Consider the following 15,748-nt stretch of genomic DNA (forward strand, 5'->3'; position numbering starts at 1 on the left):
AGATATCAAGCACTATTGTATCACCTGCATCTCCAGAACAGCAAGTGACTGATGCTGATCCAGCACTTCAACCGTCTCCATCTACTGAAAAGTTTATGGAAGATCTCATTATGGATGAACCAAGTGCTGATCCTGGTACTCCACCAACCATATTGGCTGCAGTCGAAACTATTACATCTCCAACTGTACCATTATTGGAAGGTCCATCAGGTAGCTCTCCAGCAAGTTCACCCGCACCACATCATCGTGAGTCTAGCCCGGTTTCACCAAGAAATGACTCAGAAGGGCAAATGATTCAGACTGATGATTCTTTAATTGAAGCCATGGCCGCAGCTCTAGATCATACCTTGATAAATCGGCTTCATGAGCTCATGCAAACGGTTAGGTCCTTCTCTCAAGACATAACAAACTCATCCTTATCGGTCGATATTTCACGCCAGACGATGATTCGGCATTTCGAGACCGTGTCTCGAGACCTTGCTCGTCTGTCCACAGAGATCACTAATCATCATCGCACTCAAATCAACACGCTCTCTACCGTCTCCGAACAAGTTATCCGATCCGAAAATCGCCTTCATAAGCAGTTGAATGATCGGATGGACACTATGCAAGCCACTCTACTTGCTCAAATCGATGCAAAAATAGACACTATGCAAGCCTGCCTTGGCACTCAACTCACTGAGGTCATCCTTCGGCTCAACCAAGGTGATGCCAAAAAGGGGAAGAAGAGCAACGTAGAGCAGCAGAGGCAAGAAGACGTGAAGAAGAGTCCAGAAGAAAAGAAGAAGCCGACAGAAGAAGAAGAGAAGGCGATAGGTCAGGAGGAGCCAGTTGGTTCAAAAGATGAACAACTTATCTCTTCTTTACTTATCGCAGCCGCATCTTATTTTTTTTCTGTAGGTGTAATAAAAATGCTTATTGTACTTAATGAAATTCATTCTCTCAATGAAGTTCATTTTAATGCTTTCATATTGTTCTTGGAGCACTTAAGTTTTGTCATCACCAAAAAGGGGGAAATTGTTGAATCCGATATTTTGGTGATAACAAACAACAATTCATTGTATAGGAATGTGCTGCCAACCATTGTATTTCAGGAATCTACTACAACTTCTACCGGAAGCTTGTCAACCGCCTTTGCTCTCGACCGGCTGAAGTCACAAGCCTATCGACTGGCTATCAAAACCAGCAGAGGATAAATCTATCTACCGGAAGCTTGTCAACCGCCTTTGCTCTCGACCGGCTGAAGTCACAAGCCTATCGACTGGCTATCAAAACCAGCAGAGGATAAATCTATCTACCGGAAGCTTGTCAACCGCCTTTATCTCTCGACCGGTTGAAGTCACAAGCTTATCGACTGGTTATTCAAACCAGCAGAGGACAAATATCTCTACCGGTAGAATGCCAACTGCCTATCTAGATATCTCGAGACAAGTACCTGTGACAAGATGTTCTTTGCAGGATCCTTTATTAAAAGCAGAACCGGCGTTTCAGAAGATTTGTTGACTCCTGCAAATCAAGACAACAGGTTGTACCAAAATGGCAAAAACACAGAATGACTGCAGATAAAGCATTCGACCGTTTATTCCAGTTTTGGACCCTGGAAGTTGTCTGCAGTGTACGATCCTCATGCAGAATCATCAATGCATTTATGAGCATTAAATGTGCATTCAATGCAGCATCAGAACGTTCAAAATAAAGACGTTGATGATTGACCTATATAAAGGGAAGATTGCTCAAAAAGAGAACAACAACAAGAACAACAACAAGTGATACGAGACAACGAAGAGAGACAAGCAACTCAGAAAAATTTCAATCACTTGACTAATATCAGAAGTCCTCATCTGATATACTTGAGCACACTTACAAGATCATTCATCTGCTGCTCAAATAAACCCTCGCCTACAGTTCACATATCTGATCGTCAAGGATCATCCTAGGGTTTTCAAGCCTCTCGACCGCTCTGCAGTCTGAGAAGCTCAACTCAACTATACTCAGTGTTGAAGATTGAAGCTGCTCTGAAAGCTTCCACCAGTCTGATAAGAACTGAGAATCTTATCTGTGTAAATCTAGGAGTTTCGGATTAGGCATTGGATAAGTCCTAAGTCTGAAGTGGGTGTATTACAAGACGTTGTAATAACCAAAGTCTTCTAGTGAATTCCTTCCTAAGTGGAAGAAGGGGAGACGTAGAAGGATTAAGCCTTCGAACTTCCATAAAATCGTGCTTTAGCATTTACTGCCATTTATCTTACATCCTGCTCATACATTGCATTATAAACTTTGCATCACTAAAACCTCTGAACTATTTCCGCACTATTTAAGTTGTTCAAAACGTTTTAGAAGTTGAGAAAACTGATTAAGTGAACTAAACCTCACTTGATCATTTTAAAGAAGAAGAAGAAAAGTTTCAGAGTGTATTCACCCCCCCTCTACCCTCTGAACCGATCCCAACAATATATATATATAGATATAGATTTTTATCTATATTTTAAAATTTTTAGATTCAATAAATCTATTATGCATAATATCATTTTTTTAATATGTGACACGTATATGTATATATGCAGAACAATCACCCTATTAACCAAAAACTATAATTTTTTCATCATGAGAATATTATTTTAATTTTTTTTAAATTCAACCCATATTTTTTATTTTTGTTTAAATTCAACCCATATTTTTATATATATATATTTTAAATAAAAATTATTTTTTCATCATAAAAAAATTATTTTTAATTTTTATAAATTTAATCGTATTTTTACATGTGTTTTAAAATATTTAAATAAAAATTTGTATCACTTACTCATAATATATTAATCTTTTTTTTGAATCTATCTTTATTTGTGAATTTAAATTCAATATTATTTTTATTTGTATTTTTTTTATGCATTTACTATTTTTGGAATGAAACTTTAGGCGGGAAAAGCGTATTTTTCTTTTTTATTATACTTTTCTGTTTTTTTATATATATATATATATATACTAGTCAATTTATTAATTCAAGGTAGATTAATTTTTAATATTTAATTAATATTATTTTTTCTATTATCTATTACTACTATTATCTATTATCTATTACTACTATAAATGTACAAGTTTGAATTGTGAACTTTCTTCAATACCCTCATTATTTCATTAATTATTTGGTTTTAATTGTAAATTTATAATTTTGTCCTCATTATTTCATTTAATAATTAATATTTTTGTCATTTTCAAGGTTTTTTAAGGTCTTGCATTTATTTTATATATTAGTCAATTTATTAATTCAAGGTAGATTAATTTTTAATATTTAATTAATATCATTTTTTGTGTCCATTTATTTATCCAAGGTAAATTAATTGTTAACATTTAATTCATTTCCTAAATCTATATTTTAACATTTTTGATAATGAATTTACAATTTTATCCTCATTATTCAAGTTTGAATTGTGAATTTCCTTCAATACCCTCATTATTTCATTAATTATTTGGTTTTAATTGTAAGTTTATAATTTTGTCCTCATTATTTTATTTAATAATTAATATTTTTGTCATATTCAAGGTTTTTTAAGGTCTTGCATTTATTTTATATATTAGTCAATTTATTAATTCAAGGTAGATTAATTTTTAATATTTAATTAATATCATTTTTTCTATTATCTATTACTACTATTATCTATTATCTATTACTACTATAAATATACAAGTTTGAATTGTAAATTTTCTTCAATACCCTCATTATTTCATTAATTATTTGGTTTTAATTGTAAATTTATAATTTTGTCCTCATTATTTCATTTAATAATCAATATTTTTGTCATTTTCAAGGTTTTTTAAGGTCTTGCATTTATTTTATATATTAGTCAATTTATTAATTCAAGGTAGATTAATTTTTAATATTTAATTAATATCATTTTTTGTGTCCATTTATTTATCCAAGGTAAATTAATTGTTAACATTTAATTCATGTCCTAAATCTATATTTTAACATTTTTGATAATGAATTTACAATTTTATCCTCATTATTCAAGTTTGAATTGTGAATTTTCTTCAATACTATAAATATACAAGTTTGAATTGTGAATTTCATTCAATACCCTCATTATTTCATTAATTATTTGGTTTTAATGGTAAATTTATAATTTTGTCCTCATTATTTCATTTAATAATTAATATTAATATTTTAGTCAATTTCAAGGTTTTTTAAGGTCTTGCATTTATTTTATATATTAGTCAATTTATTAATTCAAGGTAGATTAATTTTTAATATTTAATTAATATCATTTTTTCTCTTATCTATTACTACTATTATCTATTATCTATTACTACTATAAATATACAAGTTTGAATTGTGAATTTCCTTCAATACCCTTAATGAAATTAATTATTTGGTTTTAATTGTAAATTTATAATTTTGTCCTCATTATTTCATTTAATAATTAATATTTTTGTCATTTTCAAGGGTTTTTAAGGTCTTGCATTTATTTTATATATTAGTCAATTTATTAATTCAAGGTAGATTAATTTTTAATATTTAATTAATATCATTTTTTGTGTCCATTTATTTATCCAATGTAAATTAATTGTTAACATTTAATTCATATCCTAAATCTATATTTTAACATTTTTGATAATGAATTTACAATTTTATCCTCATTATTCAAGTTTGAATTGTGAATTTCCTTCAATACTATAAATATACATGTTTGAATTGTGAATTTCCTTCAATACCCTTATTATTTCATTAATTATTTGGTTTTAATTGTAAATTTATAATTTTGTCCTCATTATTTAATTTAATAATTAATATTTTTGTCATTTTAAAGGTTTTTTAAGGTCTTGCATTTATTTTATATATTGGTCAATTTATTAATTCAAGGTAGATTAATTTTTGATATTTAATTAATATCATTTTTTCTATTATCTATTACTACTATTATCTATTATCTATCTATTACTACTATAAATATACAAGTTTGAATTGTGTATTTCCTTCAATACCCTCATTATTTCATTAATTATTTGGTTTTAATTGTAAATTTATAATTTTGTCCTCATTATTTTATTTAATAATTAATATTTTTGTCATTTTCAAGGTTTTTTAAGGTCTTGCATTTATTTTATATATTAGTCAATTTATTAATTCAAGGTAGATTAATTTTTAATATTTAATTAATATCATTTTTTGTGTCCATTTATTTATCCAAGGTAAATTAATTGTTAACATTTAATTCATGTCCTAAATCTATATTTTAACATTTTTGATAATGAATTTACAATTTTATCCTTATTATTCAAGTTTGAATTGTGAATTTCCTTCAATCTATTATCTATTATCTATTACTACTATAAATATACAAGTTTGAATTGTGAATTTCCTTCAATACCCTTAATGAAATTAATTATTTGGTTTTAATTGTAAATTTATAATTTTGTCCTCATTATTTCATTTAATAATTAATATTTTTGTCATTTTCAAGGGTTTTTAAGGTCTTGCATTTATTTTATATATTAGTCAATTTATTAATTCAAGGTAGATTAATTTTTAATATTTAATTAATATCATTTTTTGTGTCCATTTATTTATCCAATGTAAATTAATTGTTAACATTTAATTCATGTCCTAAATCTATATTTTAACATTTTTGATAATGAATTTACAATTTTATCCTCATTATTCAAGTTTGAATTGTGAATTTCCTTCAATACTATAAATATACATGTTTGAATTGTGAATTTCCTTCAATACCCTTATTATTTCATTAATTATTTGGTTTTAATTGTAAATTTATAATTTTGTCCTCATTATTTAATTTAATAATTAATATTTTTGTCATTTTAAAGGTTTTTTAAGGTCTTGCATTTATTTTATATATTGGTCAATTTATTAATTCAAGGTAGATTAATTTTTGATATTTAATTAATATCATTTTTTCTATTATCTATTACTACTATTATCTATTATCTATCTATTATCTATTACTACTATAAATATACAAGTTTGAATTGTGTATTTCCTTCAATACCCTCATTATTTCATTAATTATTTGGTTTTAATTGTAAATTTATAATTTTGTCCTCATTATTTTATTTAATAATTAATATTTTTGTCATTTTCAAGGTTTTTTAAGGTCTTGCATTTATTTTATATATTAGTCAATTTATTAATTCAAGGTAGATTAATTTTTAATATTTAATTAATATCATTTTTTGTGTCCATTTATTTATCCAAGGTAAATTAATTGTTAACATTTAATTCATGTCCTAAATCTATATTTTAACATTTTTGATAATGAATTTACAATTTTATCCTTATTATTCAAGTTTGAATTATGAATTTCCTTCAATCTATTACTACTATAAATATACAAGTTTGAATTGTATATTTCCTTCAATACTCTCATTATTTCATTAATTATTTGGTTTTAATTGTAAATTTATAATTTTGTCCTCATTATTTTATTTAATAATTAATATTTTTGTCATTTTCAAGGTTTTTTAAGGTCTTGCATTTATTTTATATATTAGTCAATTTATTAATTCAAGGTAGATTAATTTTTAATATTTAATTAATATCATTTTTTGTGTCCATTTATTTATCCAAGGTAAATTAATTGTTAACATTTAATTCATGTCCTAAATCTATATTTTAACATTTTTGATAATGAATTTACAATTTTATCCTTATTATTCAAGTTTGAATTATGAATTTCCTTCAATACTATAAATATACAAGTTTGAATTGTGAATTTCTTTCAATACCCTCATTATTTCATTAATTATTTGGTTTTAATTGTAAATTTATAATTTTGTCCTCATTATTTCATTTAATAATTAATATTTTAGTCATTTTCAAGGTTTTTTAAGGTCCTGCATTTATTTTATATATTAGTCAATTTATTAATTCAAGGTAGATTAATTTTTAATATTTAATTAATATCATTTTTTCTATTATCTATTACTACTATTATCTATCTATTATCTATTACTATTATAAATATACAAGTTTGAATTGTGAATTTCCTTCAATACCCTCATTATTTCATTAATTATTTGGTTTTAATTGTAAATTTATAATTTTGTCCAAATTATTTCATTTAATAATTAATATTTTTGTCATTTTCAAGGTTTTTTAAGATCTTGCATTTATTTTATATATTAGTCAATTTATTAATTCAAGGTAGGTTAATTTTTAATATTTAATTAATATCATTTTTTGTGTCCATTTATTTATCCAATGTAAATTAATTGTTAACATTTAATTCATGTCCTAAATCTATATTTTAACATTTTTGATAATGAATTTACAATTTTATCCTTTGAACAGCAAAGGAACCGTCCTATAAAGGGTTTCATTAACCATGATCATAATAGAGGAGAATAAGAGGTTTAATAATATGATAATAACTGTTAGGATCGAAATATGTGTAGAGGGGGGGGGGGGGTGTGTGAATACACAATATAAAATTTTGCGAGTACTTCGATCTGATTTGTAAGAGTCAGACAGAAGTTTCGTTTGCTTAAAACTTTTGATCTGTTCGAAAGATCTGAGCAAGTCAGGCGGAAATAATCTTCCTCACAGATTGAATGCCTAATAGTACTAATGCAAATGAAATGAAATAATTGCAGTAAAGAGATAGAGATGTTTCTGGATGTTCGGAGATGAATTCTCCTACGTCACCCCTTCTTCTGTTTCCAGAAGGATTCCACTAGAAGACTTTGACTTATACAATTCTTTTGTACAAATCCAATCCAATCAATCATTTGATAGGAACTCCTAGCAATACTCTAACTCGAAGTAGAACAATTTTTCTACTTAGAGTTTACAAGATGAAGCAACAGAGTATGCTTCGATGGTTTGAACTGGGAAGCTGTAGCTTTGATCTGGATCGATTTGAAGTGTATCTTTGAGCTTGATCGATCTGTGTTGTGTTCTAACTCAGAATATCGAGACTTTGATCTGATGAAATAAGTATCTGAGTTGGTATATTGAGTGAAGGCTTTTTTGAATTTGAATTTGATTGCTTTGTAATTTTCACTCTTAGTCTCGTGTCTTGAATCTTCGAAATGCTTGAGTATTTATAGTTTCCAAAAGTAGACAGTGAGCCGCCAACAATTTCTGATATTGGGCTGCCAGCATATCTCATAAATAGCTCACAAATCTTGACTTAAAGCGAAGGCCGATCAACGTTCAAATTCTCATTAAATGATTTTGTCGTTTTCTTCAATTACAGCAACGGATAGATTCCTGATGAAGCTTCGATCTGGTTGTTGACCATTTGGTCTTGTGTCAATCGATCCGGTGTAATAAGATCTGTGGAGCTTGATCTGTATCTTGGTTTAATCACGATACTTTGATATGGCAACTTTCGTAGAAATATTTAGTCTTTAATATTTGATGAGTCCGATTAATTTATTTACTTGGTTTTGTTTTGACTTTGTAATCACCGAAATTCTAGAGTTTGATCTCCAACAATTTCCTCCTTTTTGGTGATGTCAAAACCAATTTAATATTCGGATAAAAAATATGATGAAGACGATAGATCGAAAATCTTTTCTAAAATTTTCTGTCATAGATCAAATAATAATTTTAGACAAAATAAATGTCAAAAATTAATTCTTCAGATCTGCTTGTCTCTGCTTTTCTTCTGAACTGAAAATTTTACTTCTTTCCCTTGCCTTTAGCCTTTTCCCCCTTTTTGGCAGCACCACCCTCAGATAAAAGATCTAGAATAACTGTGAGCTGAGTACCAAAAATGTCATGAATCTGTTTGGTGTGAGCTTCAGTGGAGGCTTCGATACCTTCAAGCTTCCGAAGAATATTTATATATTCTGCAGTGTGTTGCTTTCGGACATGCAGAACAGATTCACTAATGTTGTTTAACATTGTCAGCACATGTGATTTGAAATCACGCAGCTCAGTAGAAGTTTGCAGCTGATTAGCTTGCAGTTCACCGACTATAGTAGAGAGTTGAGTGAGTGAATTAGCCAAGTGTTGATCTGGTCTGATGTCAACCGGATGAGAGAGATGAGCTTCAGTGGCGTCAGTAGAAGTAGAAGCACTAATTTGAAGTAGTGAAGCAGAAGAAACAGGAGGTGTAAGGGTAATGTCCTTCATAAGCTCGGATGTTCTCTCTGGATCTGTGATGCAAATCTCTGAGAGATATGTTGATGGAAGATCCAACTTGTCTTTGAACATAATGGTAATAGGCCTGAATATACTATGAATAAGATCAGTTCTAACTATCTCAAAGATAGGAGGCAAATCCATTACCAATTGCTCAGAAGGATCTATCATCAGAGACTTGTCAGATAAGAGACAACTTTGTTCTTCCATTGGAACAAATGGTACCAGTGCTGTGTGCGGATGAATAGCAGAGGTCTTTGTTTGTTCTGGAGAGTCCATGATGATATCTTCAATATGGGAATCATTCGGAACAGAGGTATCCACTTGCAATTCATCTGCAACTTGTTCTTCACCAGAGATAATAGTTTCAACTGGTGGAGTGTTGAGAACCGTAGATGCAGCTAGTGGCACTTCTATTTCTTTCTCAGTGGTTGAAAGGTCAGGAGGAACAGAAGAGTCAGGCTGTTCTGTATTGACAGATCGATCAGCTGACACATCTTCAGAGATCGGAGGAATCAGTGGTTCCTTGTATTGAAATTCCTGAGCAGACTGATCTGTGGGAACAACATCAATGATTAATGACTCTTCTGGAATAGAAGTATCCTTAGCTGATAAAATGCTCGCATCGATTGGTTTGACAGAGAGAGTGAGTTCATCTATCAGAGATAGTTCATCTGTTTCAGCCGGATGAGCTGAAGATGAAGGTTGAACTCTGACTGGTGCTTCTGATGGAAATTCTTGTCTCATAAGTTGAGCATTTGCTATCATCAGATTAGCATCATTATCCAGTTGGTTAAATGCAGCGGTCTTATCAAAAATATCCAGACTGGTTGGATTGAACTTGGCTCTCTGTGTTCGAATGATGTGTCGAAGAGTGCTTTCCCATAGCCTAAGTTGAACAAACTCTCTTCTGTTCAAGGCTCTAGACACCATTCTTGTTTCAGCCCATTCAAGAATTTTATCTTCAAGGACTGCAATTTTGTCCAGTGTGTTCAATTCCTTGATGTTGATGAAATGATCCTCAGTCCGATGAAAGACCCATCTGTCAAACGACTTCATTTTTAGATCCACATTTTTGATAATGTGTTCAGCAGTCAGATCAATAATCCTTTGAATGTTTGACAGTAGATTTGGTACATCATTAGGCTGTTTGAAGAATCCGGACTGAAGCATGGATACATTAAGTTGAGTCACTGGTGGAACAACATCTTCTACCATACAGAGAGGAATAGCTGGAACTGGTGCAGATGGAATAGGCATTGGAATCCGAGGAATCCTGACTATTCTTCTTCTTTTCTACGGATGAGGTGGAATGATGACAACAGTAGTAATTTGATCTGATTCAGAAGATTCGGACTCAGATGAAATTGCTAAAATTTTTCTCTTTGCTGTAGTCTTCCTTCTAGGAACTGTTCTCTTTGTAGGCGTAGCTTCCTTTGTTGATGTAATGGCCAATGATTTAGATTCATCCTGGAGCGTTAAGTCTTCAATCTTATCCGAGTGAGATGAACCATTCTTGAAAATAATCAGCTGTTTAGCTTTGTATACATCAATGGCTCTTTCAGAATATCTTCGATTTGAACTGCAAATCCTTGAGATTGTTCTGTAGGTGTAGTTATCATAGCAGATAGAATATTGAACAGAACAACTGACCAATTTACGGTAATACCAGCAGATATAACATCAAATTTCTCAGATGTAATTGCATCGAAAGAACCTGCTTTGGCCAGAAGAGATTTGGCCACAATATCGTGCAGAATCCTGAATTCCATCTTCAATTCCTTCTTCTTGCATGGAATGCGAATTGACTTGTTTGTCAAGGAGTACATGCTCTTTATCTGCTTCTTTGTTTCAGCAGAGATTGATGAGAAATCAGTTATACCCTGTCTCGGCAAATCAAATGATGAAGTGAAAAGGGTAGAGGTGATGCGGACAGATTCTCCACCAAGACTTGCAGAGATGGAGTCGTCTTCAACTTTGGCCGTCTGAAAGAATTTGGGTAGGGCTTGCTTGTAAAGCAATTTCCCGCCTTCGAGAAATTTCCGCAGCCCAGATGCTTCAATCGTTCTGAACATATCCACCAATCCTTGATCTGTCAGATCGAATATTGTGTGAAAATCGATGAGAAGAATGTTTTGGGTAATGGGCGTCATCTTTGTCCTGCAAATCGAAAAATAAATGCGAGTAATCTCGTTTTTGCAAAGAAGGAGCAAATTAGGGCTCAGAAGAATGCGAAGTGTAGAAGAGGCATTTTTTTCGATAATTTTTAAGAGGCTAAGCACGTGGCAGATGACGTAAGCGACTTTTCAAATTCAAAAAGTGCGGCTATCGATGAGAAGAATGTTTTGGGTAATGGGCGTCATCTTTGTCCTGCAAATCGAAAAATAAATGCGAGTAATCTCGTTTTTGCAAAGAAGGAGCAAATTAGGGCTCAGAAGAATGCGAAGTGTAGAAGAGGCATTTTTTTCGATAATTTTTAAGAGGCTAAGCACGTGGCAGATGACGTAAGCGACTTTTCAAATTCAAAAAGTGCGGCTGATGTGGGATGCCAAGCACGCGGTAAAAAAAATACTATTTAATATTATCTTGGGAATGCATATCGACATAAATAAATAAATAAGTAAATAAATTCCTTATAAATAGATCACTCGGATGTATCTTCCGAGTATTCCGTTTCATACTCAAACTATAAACTCAAATAAGGAAAATGAGTTCTAATCTGTCTCTTGAGGAATTTAAGGAAGAACTTCAGGAATTTATCCTGAAGTGGGTAATGCGTCTTTGGTTCAAAGTGAAAGAGATCCGGATGTATCATCAGGCGCCATTTCCTCCACGCAAGCATGAGGATGTTTGCGAGCTTGAGGATCGCAAGGACAAGTACAAGGAGTTGCTGGGTGCCATAAGCGTTGAGGAGATCCTCTCGAATCAGGGAGTTTCCTTTCTGATGTACAGGAAAGAAGTGAGGGTCCTCACTCATCTAATCAATGCAGGTGAGTTCAAAGGGAGGCGTTTTGATCCGGTTGTGTTGGAATGGTTGAACATGTGGCGTTTGGATGCTGATGTGAGAAAGCGAGTTTGGGGGCCAATGAGAGAAAATTTAGGGGATTAAGCTAGTATGAAGAGTATGATGTACTACCTTTGAATTATGCAAAGAAATATTATGTTTTATCTTATAAGTTTTGTGTTTTGTGCGTGCGATTGATACTTGTGAATATAAACAAAAATACTAGAGAAAACTTAACCAGCATCGAATAAATTGAAGATTTATCCAGATAAAAGTTTAAACTAAACGTTTCATCTTTAGTCGGATGAAAGATCCAAAGTCAGATGAAAGATCCAAAAAAAAAAATTTGAACTAATAAAAAAAAATGGACGAAAAATGATGATGATATTTTGAAGGTTACGAAGCAAAAAGCACAGAAAATAAAATAAAATAAATGTGATTGGACAAGTTGTCTGTGAAATAGTCTTGCGACTTATCAACTTTCTGCAATAAAATCAAAGAGAATTAGAAAGGTTTTGATAATCTCAAGAAGAATTATCACGATCTAGGCAGATCAAATTGAATTCCCGTAATAAATAGGTAGAAGTTGATTGGACGTTTAAAGAAGCTGAAGTGGCTGAAGCCTTTTCATCCATTTATCTGTCCCTATAAGAAGCAAAGTTACAAGACACTAGCAATTCATAATTTAAAGCAGTAAGAGTAAATGGCAAGTGAGAATAATAGCACCGTTGTTCCATCTGTTGAGCAAGAGTATGAAATCCGAAAGGATTTATACAGGAGAAGGGTGTTTGAGCGCAGAATGAGGATGTGGAATTTCCTTGATTCCATTCGCTGTCCTCATCCAAATCCTCCTCCGGTGACTCAGGCAATGCATCGTCGAAATTGTGCTAGGATGCAGTGGTGTAAAATCATGCTAGGTACTCATCGTGCTAGAGATGTCTTGAAGTTTTCTGGAGTTTGTCTTGTCATTCTCCTCACAGAGCGAGATGAAATGCAGAACATTTGATTTGAAGATGACGTCTGCAATGGTCAAGGCTCCCTAAGTACTTGGATGATCAATTGGAGCCATGAGATGCGTAGAAGAATAGATCTAGCTCGTATAGCTTATGAGACAAATCAGTGAAATGTAATAAGTTTTATGTTCTTTATCTGTTAAATGTACTGGAACGAGTAGATATAAAAATTAAGTGTTAAGCAGATATTCCCCCTAAACATGTGATTTATTTAATCGATATCAACTAAACCAAGAACATTTCGAAAATAAGAAAACTTAGCGTCGGGTAATGGTTTGGTGAAAATATCGGCAACTTGCAAATCGGTTGAAACATGTTCCAGACGAACATCTTTATTTTGAATATGATCTCGAATGAAATGATGACGAATATCAATATGCTTCGTTCTGGAATGTAGAACCAGATTGTATGTGATAGCAATTGCACTTGTATTATCACAGAAAATTGGTGATTCAGATGAATCAACACCATAATCTCTAAGTTGTTGTTGTATCCAGAGCAATTGTGCACAACAACTTCCAGCGGCTAAGTATTCTGATTTTGTTGTAGATGTAGCAATAGATATTTGTTTCTTACTGAACCAAGAAATAAGCCTGTCACCAAGAAATTGACAAGTCTCACTTGTGCTTTTACGATCAATTCTGCAACCTGCATAATCTGCATCTGAGTAACCAATTAGATTAAAACTAGAATCTTTTGGATACCATAATCCAACATTCTGAGTTCCCTTGAGATATTTTAGGATTCTTTTTGCAGCAATATAGTGAGATTGCTTCGGATCAGATTGAAATCTTGCACACAGACCGACTGAGAACATAATATCCGGTTTGCTTGCTGTCAGATAGAGTAAGGAACTTATAAGTCCCCTGAATAGAGTTTGATCTACCGAAGGTCCAGCTTCATCTTTATCCAATTTGATTGAAGCACTCATTGGAGTACTAGCAGCAGAGCAATTCTCCATTCCAAACTTCTTTAGAAGTTCTTTTGTGTATTTGACCTGGTTAATGAATATTCCCTTTTCCATCTGTCTGACTTGAAATCCCAGAAAGAATGTTAATTCACCCATCATACTCATCTCGAATTTGTCCTGCATCATCTTAGAAAACTTTTTGCATAATTTGGGGTTAGATGACCCAAATATGATATCATCAACATATATTTGTACTAATAAAATATGATCGTCTTTGACAAACTTAAAAAGAGTTTTATCTACAGAGCCAATAGTAAAACCGTGATCATTAAGAAAAAGTGAAAGAGTATCATACCAAGCTCGTGGAGCTTGTTTTAACCCATAAAGAGCTTTATCTAGTTTGAATACATGATCTGGATAAGTTTGACTTTCGAATACTGGGGGTTGTTCTACAAACACTTCTTCTTGGAGAAGACCATTTAGAAATGCGCTTTTAACATCCATCTGGAATACCTTAAAATTCTTGAAAGCAGCATAAGCAAGGAAAATTCGAATAGCTTCAAGTCTAGCTACAGGAGCAAAGGTTTCGTCAAAATCAATGCCCTCTTCTTGTCTGTAACCCTGTGCTACTAATCGAGCCTTATTTCTTACTACATTACCACTTTCATTGAGTTTATTTTTAAATACCCATATAGTTCCTATTATAGATTTATCTAAAGGTCTAGGAACTAAATACCACACAGAATTTCTTTCGAATTGATTCAATTCATCTTGCATGGCTTCTATCCAATTACTGTCAAGAAGAGCTTCTTCTACTTTCTTAGGTTCTATATGAGAAATAAAAGCAGCATGCATGAATTCATTAATCATCTGACCTCTGGTTCTCAAAGGTGCAGATGGATTACCTATTACTAAGTTTGGTGGATGAGTTTTGGACCATCTGTAATTTGGACCAAGTTGATCTGTGTTTCCTTATTGATCTTGATCATCGTGATGTGCAATATGATCTGTGTTTGTAGTAATCTCATTCTCAACTGGTGGTTCTTCTGGTCTCTGTTCTTCAACTAGATCTGGTTCACATTGAATATTTTGTATGATCTGGATTTATTCTTCATCATCTGAATCAAGCTTTGCATCCTCAATTCTGTTACTGAGATCATTTAGGCTTGAAGATTCATTAGTGACAGATGTTTCATCAAAAACAACATGTATAGATTCTTCAAATGTTAGAGATTTAGTATTATATACTCTATAAACTTTACTAACAGATGAATATCCAAGAAACAAACCAGCATCTAATCTGACATCGAGTGCAGTCAGATGAGTCTTACCATTGTTGTGAATGAAACATTTGCAACCGAATACCTTGAAGTATGATATCACTGGAACTTTACCATACCAGATCTCATAAGGTGTTTTTCCAACTTTCTTATTAATCATTGATCTGTTCTGAGTATAACAAGTTGTGTTTACAGCTTCTGCCCAAAACTTTTGTGAAATACCTGAATCAGCAATCATTGTTCTAGTAGCTTCCTTTAGAGTTCTATTTATCCTTTCTGCAACACCATTTTGTTGTGGCGTTCTAGCTGCTGAATACTCATGCTTGATTCCATGATTTTCAAGATACGTAGACAGAGTTTGATTTGTAAACTCGGTTCCTCTGTCACTTCTAATTTTATCAATCGATTGAGATTTCTCATTTTGAAGTCTTAAAA

At 31.9% G+C, this 15,748-nt stretch overlaps 1 protein-coding gene across 1 annotated transcript; it reads right to left on the minus strand.

Moving 5' to 3' along the window:
* Positions 1–14,328: 14,328 nt before the first annotated feature.
* Positions 14,329–14,903, minus strand: LOC140888765 (uncharacterized mitochondrial protein AtMg00820-like). Its single transcript, XM_073296461.1, has 2 exons — positions 14,413–14,903; positions 14,329–14,332 (listed from the first exon to the last, which is right to left on the minus strand). Exons 1-2 carry the CDS (start codon positions 14,901–14,903, stop codon positions 14,329–14,331), a joined length of 495 nt encoding a protein of 164 aa, XP_073152562.1.
* Between the last annotated feature and the right edge of the window lie 845 nt (positions 14,904–15,748).

This window comes from Henckelia pumila, chromosome 3 (genome assembly GCF_033568475.1).
Source record: "Henckelia pumila isolate YLH828 chromosome 3, ASM3356847v2, whole genome shotgun sequence".
Classification (NCBI taxonomy): Eukaryota; Viridiplantae; Streptophyta; class Magnoliopsida; order Lamiales; family Gesneriaceae; genus Henckelia; species Henckelia pumila.

What these genes read in the sequence shown, in the direction of transcription:
- LOC140888765 (XM_073296461.1), bottom strand. Translation starts at nt 14,903, where the DNA reads ATGATTAATGAATTCATGCATGCTGCTTTTATTTCTCATATAGAACCT.